The 24,828-nt window shown below is 35.2% G+C and overlaps 1 protein-coding gene across 1 annotated transcript in view; it reads right to left on the bottom strand.

Moving 5' to 3' along the window:
* Window positions 1-24,828, bottom strand: part of LOC150096664 (uncharacterized) — a 111,663-nt gene that overhangs the window by 75,869 nt on the left and 10,966 nt on the right. Inside the window, exon 2 of the mRNA XM_090408289.1 lies at window positions 7,643-7,755. Coding sequence (XP_090264415.1) covers window positions 7,643-7,755 — 113 coding nt within the window. The remainder of the gene's footprint in view (window positions 1-7,642; window positions 7,756-24,828) is intronic.

The raw sequence follows: 24,828 nt of genomic DNA on the forward strand, positions 1-24,828 counted from the left end.
TGTCATTAACTTTGAACATACTATAAAGAAGATGAAGTATATGATCGATCATGCTTGTCACTTACCTCTGACCAGGACTTCTTAACTATGTAATGTAGTCATTGTAAAACTTTAATACCTCCATATTTCATTATTACTGATTCAATATTTCTGGTTAATGCAGTCAGGAAAACTAGATCATCATGGGAAAAATGGCAAGAATGTGTGTGAAAGTTCAGCTAGTTATGTTATGCAGAGATGATAAAGATATAAATGGTACTGAACATAGTTATGCATCTGGTGAATGGGTAGAAATGTATGCTTTGGGTTCAGACCCTTTTGAGTGTGTATGGGGAGGGACAAGAGAAAGATGTACAAGACCAAGTAGGCTGCATATATAAATATAAGGAAAGGCCAGAACTTGAATGTGTTGTGGCCTAAGATTGTTGGCATTAGCGAAACCTGGTTATCAGATGTAATGGGAATCGAGTATAAAGGGTATAGTATTTTTAGGAATGACAGAAGAGATAGGAGACGAAATGGACTACTACTAATGATATCAAATGATTTGAGTCCATTTAGGGTAGAAATGGCATGATAGCAAATAATGTCCCAGGTAGCAGCGAGTTTGAGGCTAACAGAATGAAATATATGGTGGGTTGCTGCTACAGAACTGGAAATTCAGTTGAAGGAGACGATGAGATGAATCACCAAATTATCCTGATTGGCAGATAATGGTTACCATAATGAATGATCATTATGGGTGACTTTAATTATCAAAACATTGATTGGGTAGAAGAGAAATCTCATGATAACAATGAAGCTGAATTTATTGAGTTCTGGCGAGACCTTTCTCAAGAAGCATGTGAAAGAAGGAACTTGAGGTCAAAGAGTATCAGATTTGTTCATAGTGTCAGAAGGGGTCTAATATGACTATTTTATCACCAGTGGGTGACAGTGACCATGCCATACTTTACTGGAAAGCAGAAAATTATATAGATGTTCCAATTAGAACAGGTTACCTACTGAACTACAAGGCTGGAAATTATGACCAACTTAAGAGAATACTATTTTAAACTGGATAAGAATTTGGCAATAGGGACAGATGGAATATCAGCATGTATGCTAAAGGCACGTTCAGCTAAATTGGCTAGGCCTTTGACATGTTTGTATGACTCGAGTCTCAGATGATGAAACATACTACAGAAATGGAAAGAATGTATGATAATTCTGTTATACAAAGATGGTGCAAAAACCAAGATATCTAACTAACAAAATATCAGTTCAGTATATCTGTGGTGGTGAAGATTTAGAGAAGATGATAAGAACTCGCATAGATATTGGTATATCATGTTTTAGCATTTCGCTCCTATTTCATAATGATGTTATGGTCAAGTTGGATAAAGGCAATGGATACACTATGATACTGTTGGATTTTGCTAAGGCATTTGATAGGATACCACATGAAAGGTTCTTGCGTAAACTGGAGAACATGGGTTTGGAATATAAACTCTTGATTTGGATAAGTGGTGGATGGTTGACAGACAGGTATCAAGAAGTTTTTTTTTTTTTTATTTTGCTCCCATCCATGAAAGGTTATTTGAAAATCTATAGCACATTTTGTACAATGAGTAGGCTGAGGATATATACATATATATATTTCTTTTTTTATAAATATTATATATATATATATATATATATATATATATATATATATATATATATATATATATATATTTTTTTTTTGGGGGGTGCTTAAGGGTCAAAGTTATATAACTGAGAGGAGACCTCCACATAGCTTTTAAAGGAATGTGGAGAACCGACCAGGGCTTCTGACCTAATGTCCAATCCTCACCTTCTTGTGGTGCACCCTGTTGGGTATCTACTTGGATACTGAATGAACGAGGATGGGTTGGCAATTTGGGATTTAGCCAACCAAATTGAATTCTTATTGGTTAAACCAAAATAAAAAATGATGGTACAACATGACAAAAATTCATGCCAGCTGGTGCGTCGCCCGGTTAAACAAGGCCCCCCCGTTGTTTTCGCCAGGGAACCAGGGCGAACAGCGAAAAGTCAGCTACTGGAACAAATCTGAAAACAAACCCAAACTCAAAATCACCAGAGTTAAAGATTGGTACCATCAATGTAAGAAGCCTGAATGGCAAAGAAATGGAGCTAGCTGAGGAATTAGATAAGTACCAAATCGACATAATAGGGGTGACTGAAACAAAAAAGACCAAAACTGGCGAGATCTTTCTGAGCAATAAATACAAAATGTTATATTCGGGCAATGACAACCAAGGAAAAGAAGGAGTAGCCATAGTATTCAACACAAAATATGAGGCTAATCTTCTTGAATGGCAGTCAGTCTCAAGTAGAGTCATGTGGGCAAATATGAGAATGGGGAACTGGAGATTGAGACTTATTTGTGCCTATGGTTCCAAAGAAGGTTCTACTAAGGTAGAAGTGGAGGAATTTTTTGATGCTTTAGAAAAAGCAACTGACACAATGAAAAAGGGAAAGTTGGTCCTTGTAGGGGATCTAAATAGCAGAGTAGGAAATGATTGTGAGACATACAAAAATATTTTGAGAAAATTTGGAGAAAAGAGCAAAGCTAATAATAATGGCAAATATCTGTTGGATTTCTGCTCAGGACATGGACAGGTTATTACTAACACAATGTTTCAACATGAAAATGTGCACAAATTCACATGGAGAGAAGAGGCAAGGAATAAGAAAAGTCTCATTGACTATGTTATTGTTGATAGTGATGTTTTCTCCCTGTTGCAGGACACCAGAGTGTACAGAGGATTTGAAATTGGAAGTGATCACTATTTAGTCTTGAGCAGGATAAAACTGAATTTCATATTGAAAAGAATGACATGTAAGAAAGTTTTAAAACGAATAAAAGTTGAGCAGCTCTCAGATGTGAACTGTAGACTAAAATACACAAAGACTACTGAAGAAAAAATGAAAGAGTTTGAGAACAGGAATCAAACGTTGGAGATTCAGTGGCAAACTGAAGAAAACATTGATTGATGCTGCCAGAGAGGCATGTGGTGAGGTTGTCTGCAAGGATAAAAAAATCAGAACTCCCTGGTGGACACAGGAAGTTAAAGAGGCAGTGAAGGAAAAGAAGAAAGCATATCAAAAGTTCCTGGCAAATAAGTCAGCTTGTGCTCTTAGAGAGTATAAAGACAAATGCAAGAATGCTAAACACTGTGTAAAACTAGCTAAACAAAAGTCATGGGAGGACTTTGGCAAGAATATAGAAAATAAATATCAAGAAGGTGACAAAATATTCTGGAGGTTGTTGAAGAAGTTTAGGAATGGAGGAAAGAGTGCTGTAAAAGGAGTTAGAGATGATAAAGGTGACATGAAAACGGGAGAAAAAGATATCCTTGAGGTATGGAGTAATTACTTTGAAAAACTGCTAAATGAAACAAGCAGTGATGACAGCACAATGGTAAAAAACACTGACCAGGCATGCAGTCAGGAATACATATCCATACTTGAAGTAGAAAAAGCCATCAAAGGCTTGAAATGTGGAAAGGCAGCAGGAGTAGATGATATTCGACCAGAAATGCTGAAGTATGTTGGTATAAGAGTCTTACAGTGGCTGCACTGCATAGTTCAGAAAGTCTGGACAGAGGGACGAATTCCCGATGATTTTAGTAGAGCTCGCATAGTACCCATATATAAAAAGGGAAATAAAACTGAATGTGAGAATTACAGAGGTGTTTCCCTACTGAGTGTTCCTGGCAAGATCTATGCAAGTATACTTGAGAAAAGGTTGAGAAGAATTGTGGAAGAAAAGCTTGGTGAAGAACAAGTTGGATTCAGGCATTGAGAAAGCATGGGAATATAACAAAGATCTGTATTTAAGTTTTGTCGATTTGGAAAAGGCATATGACAAGGTGCCAAGAGAGAAGCTATTCAATACGCTACAATTATATGGTGTCAATGGGACATTATATCAAGTAATACTTAGTCTTTATTTGAGTTGTAAGTCTGCAGTTAGAATTGAAGGAAGTATAGGAAGATGGTTTAATGTTAAATCTGGTGTGAGACAAGGATGTACATTATCCCCTCTGTTATTCATTATCTATATGGATCATATTATGAAGGAAAGTGGTATTAAAACATTAAACATGATATGATATTAAACAGAGATGCCATTGATATCTAGCATTTACAGAATGATTTGAATATCCTGGAATTTGGGCAAATGAAATTGACTTTCTGTTCAATGTTAATAAGTGTAAAGTTTTGCACTTTGGCCTGATGAAAGCATATTATATTAGTGGGGTTATGCCACAAAATCAGCTAAGGCTAAGGATCTTGGCATAATGGAGGAATGTAAGTTTGAGGGTCACACACTTCAAGAATTTGAGGAATTTGTTGTTGATAAAATAGCCTCCCTTTCCTCCTATGATGAATCACCCAATTATTAAAGTAGTAGCTTTGAAGCACTATAAACTCATTTCATTACATTATAGTAGAAGACTATATACAGTAATTTTATGTTATAATTTGTACATTGTCACTGTAAACAAAGAGTAAAATCAGTTAAAATATAACAAAACATACCTACACATTTAGAATTCAGGCATGTTAATTATTAATGAATACTTACAATTCATATAGTGATTTCTGAATTATGGCAGGATCATTGGAACAGAATCCTGTTGTAAGTTGAGAACTGATTGTAATTAAATTCCTTTAAGCTTAATTAGGTATTGCAGGTCATAAATAATTTTTGTTGATTGAACAATTAACTAAATTTTAATAAATTAATCATATTTTTGAAGCCAGTCAAATAATAATTAAAATATTACACCATTATGCCAGATATGGCTACTGTATCAAAGCTTAGTTCAAAACATAAGGAAATACTGTTAAAGTGCTGCTATTGTTTTGTACCATTTTTCCACTCATTTCTTAGGTTCTGATATAGTTAAAATCTTCAATTCAAGCTAGTTCTTCTGCTCCTATGTGAATATATGAAGTTGTAGTTTGTAAGTGCTAAGACTGGAGTAAAAAATTTAGAATATATGTACGGTGGTCTAACATTTATCTGATCTTCAATTAATTGGTCCTTTTATGTTGATCAACCTTTGGTACAGCATTATGTAATTGCACTTCAATTATCAGAAGACAGTTATCAGAACAGCAAACTGCCTTCCGAATGTTGATGGATAAATGGCAGATTAGATTACTGGATTATGTATGTATGCTACTCTATACAAAGTTAAAATCTCACCATCAAATTCCTGATATATGCCCTCAAGGGGTATACAGGATATTATGATAGTACTACACAAAGAACTTACATTATTACTAACTTCCCATCAACAAGTTTCCTCCAAATCAATCTGTTACCTCTCAAATCTGTTATTAAATCTGTTACCAGATCTAATATATCTATCTTCTAAGGCAATTTTTTACTGTATCAATCAACGTATATCTTCGTCTTCCTCTGGGTCTTTTTCCTGCTAACCTGGCAGAGAACACTTGTTTGCTAATCTTTCCTCTCCCATTCTGTTTAAGTGGCCATACCACATGAGATTAGCTCTGCTAACACATTCCTGGATGCTAACCATGATAAGTTCTTTCCTAATGTCCTAGTTTTTAATATGATATTACTATTGATGCAATCTGTTCATGCCCCTAATCTTTCTCAGGACTCTCATATCTGTTGTCTCTAGTCTTTAGTCAAGTGTTTTATTTCTAACCTAGCTTTTAGATCCAATAAGTTAAAATTGGTTTGAACACACCATCTTGTATACAGCTAATTTCGTGTTTTGACTAATTTCTCTTATTCTATACAAATTTATTCAGTTGACTTCCTACTATATTGGCTTTGTTGATTCTGTTGTCTATTTATTACAACAGTTATTCAGTTTAGTCAGGAAATCTTGTACTTATACTGGATTTATTTAAAAGTATAGCATTATCTGTATAAAGTAAAGAGTTGAGAATAACATCTCCAATTTTGATATCAGGTTTAATACCGTTTTCTTCATAATGTGATTATAGATAATGAATAACAGAAGGGATAATGTAGATCCTTGTCTGACACCAGATTTAACATTAAACCATCTTCCTGTATTTCCTTCAATTCTAACTGTTGACTTATAAATCAAATAAAGACTAAGTATTGCTTGATATAATGCCCCATTGACACCATATAACTGTAGCATATTGAAAAGTTTCTCTCTCTCGGCACCTTGTTATATGCTTACAATTTTTCAACTATTTGTCATAAAGTGAAAATCTGATCCTGACAGCCTCTATTTGGCATGAATCCAGCTTGTTCTTCAAAGCTTCCCTTTTTACAATTCTTCTCAACCATTTGTCAAGTATACTAGCATAAATCTTAACAGGAACACTCAGTAGGGAAATATCTCAGTAATTTTCACATTCAGTTTAGTTTCCCTTTTTGTATATGGGCACTATGAGAGTGCTACTCCAATCATCTGGAATTCATTCCTCTGTCCAGGCTTTCTGAACTATAAAGTTTCAGTCACTGTAAGACTTTTATACCTCCATACCTGAGCATTTCTGGTTGAATATCATCTACTCATGGTAAGATTTATGCAAGTATACTTGAGAAATGGTTGAGATGGATTGTTGATGGCTTTTCTTACTTCAAGTATGGATATGTATTCCAGATTACATGCCTATTGAGTGCTTTTTACCATTGTGCTGTCACAGCTTGTTTCATTTAGCAATTTTTCGAAGTAATTGCTCCATATATCAAGGATATCTTGTTCTCCAGTTTTCACGTTACCTTTATCATCTATAATTCCTTTTATAGCACTCTTTCCTCCATTTCTGAGCTTTTTCAACGGTCTCCAAAATATTTTGCCGCCCTCTTCCCACAACTTTTGCTTTCTTACATTTGTCTCTGTATTCTATAAGAGCACAAGCTGACTTATTTCCTAGGAACTCTCGATATGCTTTCTTCTTTTCCTTCACTGCCTCTTTAACTTCAAGTGTCCACCGTGGAGTTCTGATTTTTCTATCCTTGCTGACGACCTCACCACAGGTCTCCCTGGCTGAATCCATCAATCATAGCCAAATCTAACTATAGTAAACATCATTATAATGAGTTTACTCTAATAAACCAGTAGAAGTCTCACAGTTCAAGTTTGCACTCAAGGAAATTTACTATAATGAACTAATGCTGTGGTTCCTAAAGATTACTATAGTGAGAGTTGACTAGATATTTGCAATGTCAAAAATAAGAGAAAACCAGTTCATTAAATAAGACGATTAGAATGTTACTGAAATGAGCATTAATCCAACAAGCATGAATAAGAGTTAAAACAAAGTCATACATCATGATTATATGTTTCTGTTAATATTCCATAGGAAATTAGGATTATAGCAGTCTAGCTCTGTAATTGTGATGCCAGGAACAATTTGTAATAAACAAAAATTAGTAAATGCAAATTAGAAAAAATCATAGGCTGTCCAAAATTTAATTACATATTAAGCAAAAAAATGAAATTTACATATCTTTTCACTGTGGTCTGAATGCATCTGTGTGTGCACAATAACAATAAATGCTATTATTATTTTAATAAATACAATTATAGTTTTTATAAACAAAATTTATATTAATAAATAATAAACAAAAAAAAAAGGGTTGTACCTTGTGTTGTTGAACTTTCACTATCACTACAATGAATATTTTCCTCTCCAGAATCTAATATCTCTCCTTCTTCAAGATCAGCTTCTGAAACTGCATTTTCAAACTTTTCCTCACTATTAAAAAAAAATGCAAATATAGGAAACACATTATTATTTATCTAAATAATACCTAATATATAAAGTTTCATATTTTTATGAATTATATTCAAAGTTACTGTAGTAGTAGAATTTGAATTTGTTTGAACAAATGAAATTAAACAAACTGCTAATTTGATGTCTAGATTATTTTTTTTCCCCTAAAGGAATAAACCAGACAACAAATTAACAGGGCCATTTACAAAATACGTGTACATTAATCATTTATTTACATTTTCATTTATCTTTTCAAAAATATTTGAGAGAATAAACAAAAATAAAAATGCTGATTGTAATTGCAGAATTATTATTATTATATGGACATATCCATGGAGTCCACAGATTCATTTGCAAAAGGCATACTAATATTTCACCAAACACTAATCTTCAATCCACAGAATCCTGTAATAATTCACCTTGAACTTGTTCACTATAAAGAGCTTACAACTGACTGCCAATCCATTATGAGATACTTACACTCGTATACTTATTCATCACTCTCCAAGCAAATATCTACTCCTCACAACCTTGCTAACTATACTGAATTTGGATGCACTCAGCTGTCTGCACACTAGTCATGTACTGAAAAAATTTCCTCTGTAGCAATCCTATAAAATCTTTAAAGTAATTTATATCCATATCAAAACTTTCCCTTTTCTGATTATCAATCAATATCTGTAACCCAAAAATTTTCAACCTGTCCTCATAAGAAGCATTCTATAGGCCTGCCAAAGTCTTGGTAACTTGCGTCTGGATCCTTTACATCTCCCCAAGAAACCCAGGTGACTAGAACCATGCACAACAATCATCAAGATGGGACTATATTAAACCTTTATAAACATGTATAATCTTTGCTTGTCAGTGTGTTCTTCAATAACTAAATAATCCTATGAACAATTTTTGTCACTTTTGCAATATGATCTCAACTGTAATTCACAATACCAGCAACCACAAATCCCTAGCCTCACACATTTATTGTGGTCCAGTTCGACCAATGTAGCACATAGCTGGTAATCTTTTCATGTCAAAATCTATAATCTTACACTTTGCACGTTAACCTGATACCATTCTCCTTTCCCTATAATATAATACACTGTCAATCTTTAAATCTTTCTGCAAGAGTTCTATATCATCTTTATTACCTGCTGATCTATCAAGTTTTACATAATCAGCAATTAAGTGAGTATCTTCCCTCAGATTATTTCCTACAACAGAGGCCTGTGTAGCTCAGTGAAAGTGGCGCTTGCATCCTCTGCGCTTGGTCGCTCGAAGTTAGATTAAGTTCAAGTCTAGTCACCGACTGGAGGAACTTTTTCTAAGCCTTTCTGCGACCGATTCTCGAGTTAGTCGATCTCTGGGAAAGCGGGTTTTTCTTCCCGGAAACTCAAGAAAATCGACTGTAGTACTCGCATTATTTCAGACAGTAACATATCTTGTTAGGGTTAGGCACAAAGAGATGGCAGCACTTGCTTGCCTGCCTCTTCATCGGCGGATGCTATAATCAGTGATAGACATGGGCCAACTATCTCTGATTGACTACCAACTATCTCTGATTCTCCTTTCCCTATAATATAATACACTGTCAATCTTTAAATCTTTCTGCAAGAGTTCTATATCACCTTTATTACCTGCTGATCTATCAAGTTTTACATAATCAGCAATTAAGTGAGTATCTTCCCTCAGATTATTTCCTACAACAGAGGCCTGTGTAGCTCAGTGAAAGTGGCGCTTGCGTCCTCTGCGCTTGGTCGCTCGAAGTTAGATTAAGTTCAAGTCTAGTCACCGACTGGAGGAACTTTTTCTAAGCCTTTCTTCGACCGATTCTCGAGTTAGTCGATCTCTGGGAAAGCGGGTTTTTCTTCCCGGAAACTCAAGAAAATCGACTGTAGTACTCACATTATTTCAGACAGTAACATATTTTGTTAGGGTTAGGCACAAAGAGATGGCAGCACTTGCTTGCCTGCCTCTTCATCGGTGGATGCTATAATCAGAGATAGTTGGCCCATGTCTATCACTGATTATAGCATCCACCGATGAAGAGGCAGGCAACTATCTCTGATTGACTACCGTGGAGAATCAGAGATAGTTGCCTGCCTCTTCATCGGTGGATGCTATAATCAGTGATAGACATGGGCCAACTATCTCTGATTGACTACCGTGGAGAATGAACTGCCCACTCAGTTCATTCTCCACGGTAGTCAATCAGAGATAGTTGGCCCATGTCTATCACTGATTATAGCATCCACCGATGAAGAGGCAGGCAACTATCTCTGATTCTCCACGGTAGTCAATCAGAGATAGTTGCCTGCCACTCAGTCTCCAAAAGCTAGACAGGGTATAAAGGCCATGCCTACTCTCTATAAGGGAATAAAAGGTGTTGGCTGATTTTTTTTTTTTTTTTTAATGTACAACTTAGATAGCAATGGCCCAAATGAAGAACCCCTATGGCACACTGCTAGTCACATATCTTTTCCTGGATTCTCCTCTACAAACTCCTTATATCTATCCATTAGCCACCAACTTATCCACATCACCAGTTACATATCCAACCTACCTCCTCCAATTTATGTAGAAGAATTCCATGCAGCACCTCGCACATGCTTTTGCAGAAGTCTAGACGTATCACTGGGTAGCTATTCCTCCTAACCAGATAAGCTGTTACCTTATTATATAAAGTGAATAATTATAAATTAAAGATGCCAAGAAATTATCTTCTTGGTTTAATCCTTTATCCAAGTATAAGCAAATAATGTTTGTGTGTGAAGTATCTTCATGACTGGGCTACTATAGAGGCTAATGATTTCACATCAATGCAAAGCCCCCCCCCCCTCACAACCTTATGTATAATGACATGTATAATGCTATGCATTATGGGAAGGACCACCTTATCGATATTCTGGATTAGAGATAGATATTGAAATCCAGAGTATTTCAACAATTCAGCATATTTTGCTAATAAGGTGTGGCACCTTTTGACTACTTGTATACGGATGATATATGACTTCTGCATTAATTCAACCTTGATATCTCTTCTGGATATGTGTCCCACTGATGAGAGCTCAGCAAAGCTCAAACCATTCCTTTTGACTACTTGAATATGGATAATATATGACTTCTGCATTAATTCAACCTTAGTATCTCTACTGGGTCAGGGTCCCACTGATGAGACCTCAGTAAAGATCAAAACTGGTCTGGATAGTGGCCTGTCCCACAATGCATAACATTATACATGTCTGAAAGGGTATGTATTTTGCATTATGGAATACTAAGGCACTTGATGTGAAATCATTAGCCTCTATATACAAGTAGCTCAGTTGTGAAGATACTTCAAGTGCAAATATTGTTTGCTTACACTTGGATAAAGGATAATCCACCGTACTGGGCCTGGACATGTATATATGTCCATAATTACATAGATGCGAAGTGCCCATTGAGGTCAATAAAATCTCTGAATAGGACAGAAAAAATATGGATACAAAGCATATATTTTTAATATAGTTGATCTACATGGCTGATTGGGTGGTTAAACCAAGAATATAATTTCTTGGCATCTTGAATTTATAGTATAACCAAGTGAAAAAACTTTCAACATAAAGTGAGTAAATTCTTGCAGCATGAACCCTTTACACAAAGCAAAACAATCCTGCTGATAAAAAAAAAAAGAGGCATGTATTGTGTTAAAAAATCCTTGTTGTAAAAAAAGACAAAATACTAATTTTTTTTTTGTGGAGGAAAAATGAGGTACTCTAGTCACCTATAAACTGAGAATAACCAAAGGTTATCAGAAGTAGAGGATTTGATTTCAGCTTTTGAAAGGAAAACCCTAAAAAAATACTTGGCCCAGTGAATGATAATGGTTTCTGGAAGATAAGATATAACCATGGGTAAATCAACCTGATAAATAATCTACAACATCTAGTTTAATCAAATTCATGGATAGATACATGCATAGATAGTCAAGATAGCAAATCATATGGCAAATCCAGTAAGCCAAGTCTCAATTTCGACTGTAGAGTCTTAGGAAGAACCAAAATAGTATTTCATACTGAAAGCTAGTAACTGAAGTCTTTATCCAATAGCATTTTAATTCCAATTAATCATATATCAACTTGTGAATGTAAAAGAAATAAGCTATATGTAAAAGTAGCTAAACAAAAGTCATGAGATGTCGGTAAGGATAAATATCATGCGAGTGGCAAAATAGTCTGATAACTGTCGAAAGTTTTTATATTACCTTTATACCTGCAATTTTTATATCATCTTTATCAGAGATAAAAGATAATATAAAAACTTCACATAAAGATAACTGGGATGTAATTTTACGTATAGAAAAGAAAGTATGATAATTAATAAACAACATAAAACGAATTTAACTCCTGTATATATTTTTTTATGAATATAACATTTTCACCCTAGTATCAAGGGCATCTTCAGTATCACTTCCAAATTAACAAGAACAGAAACTGGTATATTCAATGATGAAACATTCTAACTGCACATAAATAATAATGTAGAGCATCATGGTTTAATTATATTAAGGTTCTATTAAAAATAACTTTAACCAGATTTTTAAAAATATAATAAAAAAGTAAATAAATTTTATACTAATAAAAACATATGCACAAGTTAAAGCTGTTTTATGTTATTTATCAATTAGGATGTCTTGAGTAATTATCACAAAAGAATGTTAAATGAAAACAAATGACAGAATGGGAGAAGGAAATATTCAAGAGGAATCCAGTTAGGTAGTAAATGTCAACTGAAGCAGAAAATGCCATAAAATTCTGAAATGTGAATGTGGTTTTAAAGGCAGGTGGAGTAGATGGCATTTGAAAATAGAGGTTAAGTAAGTTTTATAGACAATAATTCAAATTACGCAGTATTTCAGATGATTGCAGTAGTGCTTTCATAGTACCCATCTTTAAAGAAAATAATAAAAATCGAATATGAAAATTAGTTATTTTTGTACTAAGTGTTCTGGAAAAGTATACTTTAGAAGGGGTCAAAAAACACTGAAAAAGAAACTTGAGAAAATACAGTTTGGGTTTAGACCAAGCAGAAGTGATCAGGATCAGATTTTCATTTTTACAACAAATAGTTGAAAAAAAATCATAAAAATGTAATGAATGTTCATTTAAGTTTTTTTTTTTTAATCCTTAAATCCTTATCCCATACATGAGAGGTAAAATAACCTGTAACATATCAGTGGCATGTGTGAGATGCAGGTGAGGATTGAGAAAGAAATCTATTGATATCTTGAAGAGTTGGAGGTTGTGGTTGTTGAGAAACACCTCATGAGTAAGGCTGTTTTCCAGAAGATGGAGGTAAATAAAATAAATGAGAAAGAGGAAAAGCAGGTTCAATGTTATTGAAGTCATAGTGAAAAGGGATGATGGATAGCTGTAGCTCTTGTAACAGGCCCAACAGAAACTGGAGAAATAATGGCTGCTTGCAGTTCCCTGTATCACCCACCTCTAAAAGAGCTGAAACAGGGCCTATGAAGTATGTATCATCTATGAGCCAAACTGCTCTCCTCTGGACAGCAGGTGCCCAGCACCAAACATGTGAACACTATAAGGATGGGTGACTTTGAGATTTGTATAGTACAAGTAGCTTTATATTCCAATCCCATGTTCTCTAGTTTATACAAGAGCCTTTCACGTGGTGTCCTATCAAATGCCTTAGCAAAGTCCAACAGTATCATAGCATATCCATTCTATTAATCCAACTCAGCTTATTATAAAATATGAGGTAAATGTCATTCTAAGGAGAAAGAGAGAAATATGATCCTGTCTGCTGATTCGTGTATTACTGAGGGTACAGAAATGTAATCTGAAGTTCCTTTTGAAGGAGAGAGAGAAAAGGTAACACTGTATTTGAGACAATAAGTGACCAGATTATCCTCGTCACATTGAAGATGGATATGTTGAAAGATTACGTAGATGGCAACTTCATTTATTCATTTGGAGAAAGCATATGACAAACATACAAAAGAGGAAAGGATTTTTTGTTCTCTGCATGGGTTTCATTGTGCAAGAGTATCACCTCAGACTGCATGTCCTTACTCCATGCTTTCTCCTAACTTGAATCATAAATGAAACATATAATAAACAATAATACTGTAGTACTACTGCAGCTGATATAAATCTCCCTCAAAAATCTAATTCAACATAAATGTGAAACCAAATACAAAACACAATCTACAAACTTGCCAGAACCCCCTAAGAAAACCTTTAGTATCCAAACTGCACCCTTCAAGATTTGTCATGATGCAAATCTTGAAGGGTGCAGTTTGGATACAAGCACCAGTGCCTATGTGAAATCAGATGCCTGTCTGCCAGTGAATGCCTAATTCAGAATCACCTGCCTCTTTACTATTCTCCAAATTCCAAAAATTCAGCTATCCAAATAGTAAAGATATGGTCCTAGATGTTCACAACTCCAACTGGCTTTGCTTTTCCAATACCAATATGATGCGAATGAAAGTTTTTGTCATAAGCAATAACCTAAGGTTGAATTCCTGATCATCTCTTCACTATCCCAGTATCTTTTAGTAGTGTTAGGGTAAAGGGTAGAGGTCACCGCCTCTTAACACCACCACATAAGACCAGCTCACCCAATGAGAGAAGTCGTAATTGGAGAGAACGACGATTATCTGGTTAGGCATGAATACCATATAATAATAAACATGGTATCTCTAATTGCTGAACCAATGCACAGAACGATGGTTAGAATCAATTGTTAAAATCTCTGAGGAATAACTTCATTATCAGAGGTAATCAGGATAATTTTAACCCATAAGTTTGCATGTGACACATAACTGAGCATACGGTAGTATGTAGTACTTCATCAAAAAATGATAGGCAAAATATAATTTCTAAAAATCAGCATTTTTACTGCTGGATTATATTCATGACACGACTAGTCATCGCTAACACCACATTCCAACATAAAGATGTATACAAAGTTTTTTCACTTGGTTACAAATTAAATCAAACTTGCAAAGAAATTATATTCTTATATAATCCTTAATCTAAGCATAAGCAAACACAATCTGCACATGAAATCTTCATGACTTGGTTACTTGTTTTGGTCTGATTAAAGAGGGAGATAACCTGGAGGACAAGGATATCTTTCTCTTAGTCTAGTCCCCTACCACTTGACCTGTCCAGCTAGGGAGGCCTTACAAGTAGCTCAGCTGTTGAGGTCATCGGTACGGGCAAGTCTCCTTAGTGCATTAAGGTGGAGATACTATTTAGGATGGAAATATATCAGCTACTAAAGAGGTGGATAGATATGTACTAAAGGGAAAAGGATATAGAGAGAGAGAGAGAGGAGGGGGAGACCAGAAGCAAGATGGAAAAACCAGCAAAGCTGGAACAGGCAAATGCCAAATCCTTGAAGAGAAGAAGAAGACTGGGTTATTTATATATAGGGACTGACGACTTCACATCAATTGACTTAGTATCACATAATCCAAAACACACGTCCTTTCAGATGTGCCTACTGCTAAGTATGGAAGAGCGACTATTCAGATTGGTTTCAACCTTTGAAGTCCTGTTAAGGTGCTGAGGGGGGATGATCTCCAAAAACTCTCATCTTGTAAACTCAGAATCTCACTGAATGATCACTACTGAACTCCAGGACAGGAAACTCAGCAGTGGCACTATCCAGTGATGCAAAATATCTACCACTTAGCAGAACTGCTCTACTCCCAGAAAGCATGTTTTGGCATCAGTAGGAGTCAGTCCCAAAGAGATACCAGGGAATGAATTAATACAGAAGTCTTACATATCCCATATACAAGTAATAAAAAGGTGTATCACCTTATTATTAAAATACTCTGCATCAGAGACAGTTGTAGAAAGTTTTTCGACTTCGTTAGAAATTAAACTCACCAATAAATCATATTCTTGTTTAATCCTTTATCCAAGTATAAGTAAGCAAATATTGCATGAAAGTATCTTCAGGACTACGCTACTTGTATAGAAAGACTGATGACCTCACATCAATTGCCTTAGTATCACATAATGGAAAGTTAGTATCGGTTAGTATCACAGTCACTACCCAGACCAAATTCAACTGTTTATTGTCATCTCAGTGGGAGCTACACCCAAGAAAATTTGACGATACCTAATTTTTCCACTTGTATATGGAAAATGACTTTTGCATTATTTACCCTTGGTATCTACTTGGCTCTGAGTAATCACCCTTTCCATAATGCAAAACAATGTACATGTCCATGACAATGAGTAACAGCATATTCTCAACAACTATCCAAATGGCTGACACCATAGTCACGAATATCTGGGAGATTTCAATCGCCATCACAATTTATGATAAAAATGATAGTAACAGTAAAAAAGCTGTTGGAATGGATGGAAGACTAGAAACTTATACAGCAATACAGATACCTCTATTTTTTTTTTGGCTAGATGGCATAGAAAATACACTCCAGATCTTTGCTTTGTAACCAAGGATCATCAAAGTCTCAAAATAAATAGAAAAGTTCTTGGGCCTTTCCCAAGTAGTTAGCACAGGCCGATCTTATATTCTCTATGAATTCATATACCACTTAAGTTGTCTGTCCCAAATCCTAGTTGGGATTTCAATAAGGCAAAGTGGAAGAACTTCGCTGAACAAGTAGATGCCAATATTAGATGGCACATCCCATTTATTCATTTCAGAAGGCATATGGATAAAACCTATTCCTAACAATTATGGCAGATGTATAGGAGTGATTAAAGGAGCTGCAAACAGAACTATCCCTAGAGGTTACAGGAAAGAACAGCAACAAACTATCACAAATTTATAAAAAAAGAAGACCAGACAGTAGCTAAGGATCTCCTGCACTCCTAGGATGATGCAAGGAGAAAGATATGGATTGAGAAAGTTAAAAATATCAATTTTACACATTCAAGGAAACATGCATGGTCCTTGTTATAGAGATTGGATCCTGGTGCAATAGCATATAAGAGACAGCAAGCTATTGATGTCGAAGATAAGGCAAATCATATAGTTGCGACTTCTAAACACCCTTATGATCTCCAGTCTATAAAAGACATCAACACACAACTGTTTAAATTGAAGACATCCTTAAAATCAAACCCTACCCTTTCCAGACCATTTTACCATTGAAGAGGTAAATGAGAGTATTAAAATACTTAAAAATGGCAAAGCTGCTGTACAAGATGGAATTTTTCCTGAATTTCTTAAAAAAAAATTGTGGCAAGGATGTTATAAAATGGTTAACTAACCTATATAATAAATCTTGGTTTCAGGAAATCTTCCCTCTCTCTTTAGAAGAACGAAAACAATACCCATTCTAAAACCAGGCAAAGATCCATCATTAAGATCTAACTACTGACTTATAGCTTTTATGAGTGTTACTCCCAAACTTATGGAAAGGATTATATACAACAGAATATCTCCCATTATAAACAACCTAATACCTCCTGAGCAAGCAGCCTTCAGACCAGGAAGAGAATGTTGTGAACAAGTACTGGCTCTTACATCAATGAATGAGAATGGTTTTGAGAGACCTGAAATCTATTGCTGTGATTGACTTAATCAGCATATGACACTATAACACTATAGTATGGAGAAAGGGTTTGCTATTCAAATTTCAGAAAATGATTCCATGGAGAAGACTCACCAACTTATTGAATAATATGCTTAATAACAGATGGATACAGGTATTTGTAAGCAATTCAAAAAGTCGACCACACAAGCTTAATAATGGATTTCCTCAAGGCTATCTACTACTCTCTCCATTGTTGTTTAATTTATATGTTGATGATCTCCCTCAAACCAAATCAAGGAAATTTGCTTATACAGATGACCTTGCAATAATCACACAAAGCACTAAGTTTAATGAAGCCGAAAAAATAATTACAAATGATTTGAAAATTCTGGACTCATATTTCAAGCAGTAGCACTTAAATCCAAACCTAACAAAAACTGAAGTGTCTACTTTCCATCTTAATAATCATCAGGCTAATTTCAACCCTACTGTCTTCTTCAGAGATACATTACTGAACTTGAACAGTACACCTAAATATTTAGGTGTTATCCTAGTTAGAACACTCAACTTTAAAGAATACCTAGTGAAAGTAGCTCAGAAAATAAAACTCGTAATAACATAATTCAGAAGCTGGCTGGTTCAACTTAGGGTATAGAAGGGAATCTTCCCTCTTACATCTATCAGCTTTGGCTTTGGTTTATTCAACTGCAGAGTACTGCTCCTCAGTTTGGTTCAACAGTGTTCATACTTCTAAGGTGGACACTCAACTTAAACAATAAGAATAATAACAGGAACTATAAGATCTACACCAAATTATTGGCTCCCTGTCAACAAAACATCGCACCTCCTAATTTATGCAGAAAAACAGCTCTTGCTAAATTATGGACAAATTTAATCAACAACATTAACCTACCTACCCACAAAGACATACAAAATCCTTATACAACGAGACTGAAATCAAGAAATCCTAACTGGAGAATAGCAAAGGAATTAATAGGCAAATTTTTCAACTTGACTGATAGATGGGAAGATGAATGGCACCAACACTATAATAATCCCAGATTAACATCTAAACTACCTGGATTTGGACTAACACGTCATCTTTGGACAACCTTAAAATGCATTAGAACTGGTCATGGCAGGTAAACACTATTTACATAAATGGACCAACTCTCCTGCTTGTGACTGCAGCTATCACTCTTAAACTATTGACCATATTTTACTGGACTGCCTGATATATGTTTTTGAGAGCGCTATACAAGATATACATAATGTTACAACAGAAGTTATAAACTGGCTTGAAAAACTGAAAATTTCTTTGTAAAACTTTCTTTTATTGGCTTTTAGTAGTCATACTTCTCGCTGTATTTTACCTTCATATGATAAACAAGGTAATTTTCTATATTTTATAAATTAATTTTATAAAGGTAAAATATTTTATATTTTTTATATTAATTTATTTATTCATGAGGTTCCCCCTTTCTTTCTCATCTCTTTGGGGGGGGGGGGGGGGTTAGGGATTAGGTGTATATATACATATATATTTTATATGTATATATATACACATATACATCACCCCGTGAACACACATGGATTTACTGTAAATCCATGTGTGTTCAAGGGGCCAGTTTGCCTTTTCTGAAGGACGAAAAACCCGAGTTTCTGGGTGGAAAAAACCTCTACCTCCATATGAGACCAGCTAACTCACCTTTAGTTGAAAGGTTCCTCATGTCACAGATGGGAATTGAATTAAGGTCTTTCCAACCAAAGGGCTTTATACCAACTGAGCTATGGAGGCTCTACTAAGGCAATTGATGTAAAGTCATACAACACAGCTGAGGGAAGCCTTGTTGGAACAGATGTTGGAGGATCTGTTATGACATTGTAATTAAAAGAGAATTACAATGTCATAACAGATCCTCCAACATCTGTTCCAACAAGGCTTCCCTCAGCTGTGAAAGAAGAATGGTTGGTCCAAACAAACGACCCATTAAGGGTTTTTATGACATCATATTGTTGAGGGAGGAGGGGGACAAATGATGGGAAAGTTTGTGTATGTATGTATCTAATCCGTGTGGTGGGTTTTCTGCAAACTGAGAAAAAGAATGCCATTGGGAAGAGGTGATTAGTGTCAAGAAAGGAGAGACTATAGTTATTTTCTTTTTCTATAGAACTAGGTTCTAGGGTGCTGAACCTAGTTTACCATACACTAATAGTGCATGTTTTTCAAAATGCTCCATACAAACTGGCTGGAGCAGGAGAGAGAGCTGATGGTTGTATACTAGTGAGAAATTAAACTTATTTAAATTAAACTATCCGTTTATATATAGTGTTCTTCTAAGTGAAGTAACCAGTATGCATGGCCACATTTTAAGAGATTAGCAAAAGAAACATTTTTAAGTTCAGGTGTCAGAAAGATGGGGGATATTGGTGAATCTTTCTTTCACTGCGTTATTCCTGCTTCCTATGCAGGGTCCGCGTATTACTTCGATGCGACTAAAGAAGGGTGACTGGTGAATAAAGAAGTGATACCAAAACTAATCATGTTATTAGTATTACTGAAAACTAAATTTTGGATTAAAGATTCAAGCTGGATGGAACTGTTTTTATATAAGATGAAGTACGGCCAATATAGAATGGTGAGGGTTACTGGATTTATGGATTTCAGGTAAACCATACAAGGGGTCTAGTAAATACTGCCAACATCAGGCTAAATGCAACTAACATCCTCACACAAGTTTTGCCAAAGAAAAGAAATTGTTCCAACAGCCTCTTTATAAATTATGCAAAGGCAAAAATATAATATCAGATCAAATTAGAGAATGCTACAGTGGTCCTCAATACCAGTGTATACAATTGGAAAATGAATGTGTTATTAAAAGTGTGCTTAAAATGTCATATCTTGATCCCTGGAATTAGTTAAAACTCCAAACCTTTTAATTTCCTCACCTGGATGTATGGTTTTCTTAAAATTCATAAATCAAATAACCATTTATCCTATAGCAGATGCTACTGACCTCTCTCTCCTTCCTTAAAAGTAACCAAAGAACTAAATCTTTAACACCTCCCTCCCTGATTATATTTCACTTTAAATAAAAAATTCCACCCATTTTAAGATTTTTAGTTTTAAATAATACAGATATAGTTTTAACATCACTGGTTTATTCAACAATATCTACTTTTTCAACACTTACTTCATTTAAAAATGTTTTTCCTCCTAACATCACTGATCTCTTCAATTTTGCCAACCATGTAATGGTTAGTTCACTCAGAAGGGCACAATATATAACCATGGGAGCATTTTGAAAAACATACTCTTGATACTATTAATCTCAAACCTATCTGATTAAGATACACTAATGATGTGTTCTCCATTTGGTCACATGGCTCAGACAGGTTCTTTTCGACATCAATCAGTTCTCCAGAATCCAGTTCACTATAACTTAAGAAAATAGCAATAATTTATCTTTTCTAGACACTAATCACACATTTTCCCAATGGAAAATGTGTGATTAGTGTCTAGAAAAGATAAATTATTGCTATTTTCTTAAGTTATATAGCTCATCTCACACATTTTCCATTGGGAAAATGTGTGAGATGAGCTTTCTTGGTCTACAGAAAACATATCCACACACAGATAGATATATACACAAATTTTGCCATCATTCCTCTTTCCTTTCCCAATTATATAAAACCCTTGTTAACAGAGCCTCCAACATCTGTTCTAACCAGGCTTACCTCACAGCTGAACTCTCTTACTCACTGTATCTTCTTATCCAAATAGCTACAATACAAAAATAATTGTTTCTCCCATCACCTTCTCAACAGACAAATTACAGTAATGCTGTTACTATTCTCTATATCTGAGATGATTCAGAAAAAAAACAGAACATTAAAGACATAATTTCTGCACGCTGCCTCATGAAGCTGGTCCTTATCTGCTCAAGTCCCTCCCCTCTCTGTTCTAAGTATGTACAAAGTCCCTCGCATTTGCAACTTGTCATGTCATGTTACAGACAAACTGCGAGATTTGCTAACATCTGCCTTGAACACAAGGAGCATATCTGTTGCCACAACTATCACCGGTCAGGTCTCGCTGACCATACCTTGGCCACCATACACTGAATCCAGTGTGTGTGTGTGGGGGGGGACCCTACTCAGCTTCACCATCCTATCCTATCCTAATTTACACTCACACATAGACTTGCACATTTTAGCATGTAGGTATTCGGAAACAAAATACTACAGAGTGGTTGGTTACTCCTTATTCCTGGAGGTGTCCTATGTCTATAGAAGCATGTGCACTGGGCTGGTTTGCTTGTTCTGGGGGATGAAAAACCTGAGTTTATGGGTGAAAAAAAAACCCTACCTCCATATGAGACCAGCTTACTCACCTTTAGTCACAAGAGACCAGATACAAGTTCCTCGCATCACTGACGGAAATTGAACCCAGGTCTTTCAGACCAAAGAGCTTCGTCTATACTGACTGAGCTACAGAGGCTCTCAGCTTCACCATACCAAATATAATTTGAGACTTTTTTTTTTGGAATTAGAAGTTTATATATATATATATATATATATATATATATATATATATATATGTATGGTTGTGTGAAAAAGTAATTCTTAGACCTCACACCCCCAATAGGCAAGACTAGCTACCAGCACCCTATACAGGGTAACCCTCTTAAGACTAAGCTTAACTTCTTCCACTTTATGTGCATGTGTGTGTGTGTTATTACAATTTTTATGTTGTATCACATATGATCTCTCTCTCTCTGACAGACTAAATAATTGAACTATTAAACCTGTGTTTAATTATTTCATTAAACCTGAAGAATTAGCTTAACCAGCACCCCAAGTCTCAATACATTTGCACAATATACCCAATCTTTTTTTCATTTGACAAACTTCACCATGTTCCCATATCCCTATACTATATATGAAAAATCCTATACTATAGGATTTTTCAATAATTACAATGCCCTAAACACTGATCTCCTTAACACAACCTTATCAATTTTGTTGCCATAAAAACACAATCTGGCCTTATTTAACACAAGAAAGACACTTGTCCTTCCCTTTGATATCAAAATCCCCACACAAGACATACCTCTAACCTCTCCTAATTTCCTGTGCATCCAAACAATGGGTGTGTTCTTCTGCTTAAAACATTAACTTTCACCTGTGCAATTCTCAACACAGTAAAAATCTCAAATCTGTTTTATCTTATAAGCATACCACTCTCACATACAGGGTAATGAACCAAAAACCTTCCGTAAAAATGTTTAATGCTGTCCAGAAAAGGGTGATTCAGTTAAACGGTGACCCTTCTTTCACAGTTCACACATGGGATGGTGAATGAAGCGAGTCTGTGAGAGTAGGGTCACCATTCATGAGTACTATTCTACCGGGCTGAGTGAAACCATTCCTCCAGTTTCCTTTAAACAGGTGAGAAGCTGTTCAGCATTCATTTACTGTCCAGCTCTGAACATACTGAACCAACTTCTCACCTAACTCTTTTATACCTCATACCTCTGTGCTCTGAAACAGTCTACTCCACACAATTTTTGAGAGGACTAAACCTCTGGATCGAAAAATTAGAATAATCGAAGAAAATGTGTTGAATGATTTGCAATTCTAATTTATTGCATAAAAAATAATTATTACTAAATATGAATTAGCATGTAAAATGTAAAGTTTGATGTCCTTGCTATTTGTGAAACCTGAAGAAGCTCTGAATTAACAGCAAAATGGAACAATGGCAACCAAATTTTCCTGGGACCTTCAGATAACGCTACAAGGGCTGGAGGAGTTGGCTTCATCATAAATGAAAAGCTAACTAAAAATATTATTTCTTGCACAATCCATTCTGAATGACTAGGAACACTAAAATTAAAAATTGGAGAATCCGTAACAATAAAAATAATAGTAGCCTACGCACCCACCTCAACAGCTGACAAAGAAGAAAGAAAATTTCTATGAACACCTACAAGAAACATTACAGAAAAAAACAACATACACAATAGTGTGTGGAGATTTCAACAAATATTGGTACAGGATTTATTGAATAAAAATACATTGGACCGTGGGGGAAAGAAATGAACGAGGTGAACTTCTGGCAGAATTTGTAGAAGCAGAAAGGCTGTACATTATGAATAGTTTCTTTAAAAAGAGAACTGCAAAAAGATGGACTTGGCAATCTCCAAATGGAGAGACAAGAAATGAAATTGATTTCATCCTAACAGATTGCAAAAGAATAATAAAAAATGTCAAAGTCATTGGAAAAACCAACTGTGACATACATTCAGACCACCATCCAATAAGAGCCACCCCTCAAAATACATAAAAACAATGAAGAATGCATATGAGCACAGTCCAACCATAAAAAATGCTCAAAACCGATAAACCCAGAAGAATTTAGGAAAAATGTGGAAGAAACTGACTGGAAATTAAAAAATCACATCGATGAAGATTTAACAAACTTTAACAATCAATTAATGAACTGCAAAGAAAGAACCTCGTATGAACTTCCTCCTAAGATCAGTGAACGCCTATCAGTAAGAACAATAGAACAATTGAAGAAAAGAATACTGAAAGATACAGGAAAAGACCATCTAGAATATAAATTATTTGTAAACAACTGAGGCAGAATATCAAAGATGACTATAACATATACAGAACAACAAAACTGGCAGAAGCAGCTAAGCTCCGCAGTAGCCTAAAAAAAAGTAGAAAAAGAAATAAATCTAAAGTAACCACTACCGTGAGCCTTCATAGACAATCAAGGAAACAGACACACAAACAGAGGTGAAATGGAAAAAATAGTAAAATCGTTTTATGAGAACCTTTACTCATCTAAACAAGTAATCACAGCTCCAGTACCAGATGAAAATTTGGAAATACCATCTGTCCTACCTGAGGAAGTAAAAATCCACCATATGAAAAATGACCAATCACCAGGAATTGATGGTATAAAATCTGATGAATTAAAAATGGGTGGACAAATACTCTTTAAAGCTCTAGTAGAAAGGTTTACCCGATGTATACAATTAAGGAAAGTACCTACTGAATGGAATACATCAAAGACCATAATTCTGCACAAAAAAGGTAATAAAGAAGACATCAGTAACTACAGACCCATCTGTCTATTAGCGCGCACACACACACACAAAATATTCGCCAGTCATCCTAAACCGAATACAAATCTCCATCAACGAAAATAGCTGCAAAGAACAGGCTGGTTTCAAAAAAGGCTTTTCAACAATAGATCACATTCAAACTATTATTCAGCTAACAGAAAGATGTCGAGAATACCAGCTTCCACTTTATAGATTTTAAAAAGGAATTTGACACTGTTGAGCATAACGCAGTATTCCAAGCTTTAATAGAACAAGGCATAGAAAAAGCAGACATCCAACTCATAAAAGATATCTACAAAGAAGGCACAACAAATATCACCCGATTAAAATTAACTTAAGTAGAGGAGTACGTCAGGGTGATGTCTTATCACCTAATCTCTTCACATC

Source organism: Typopeltis vanoorti, chromosome 18 (assembly GCF_054136105.1).
Source record: "Typopeltis vanoorti isolate ZY-2024b chromosome 18, IOZ_Tvanoo_1.0, whole genome shotgun sequence".
Classification (NCBI taxonomy): Eukaryota; Metazoa; Arthropoda; class Arachnida; order Uropygi; family Thelyphonidae; genus Typopeltis; species Typopeltis vanoorti.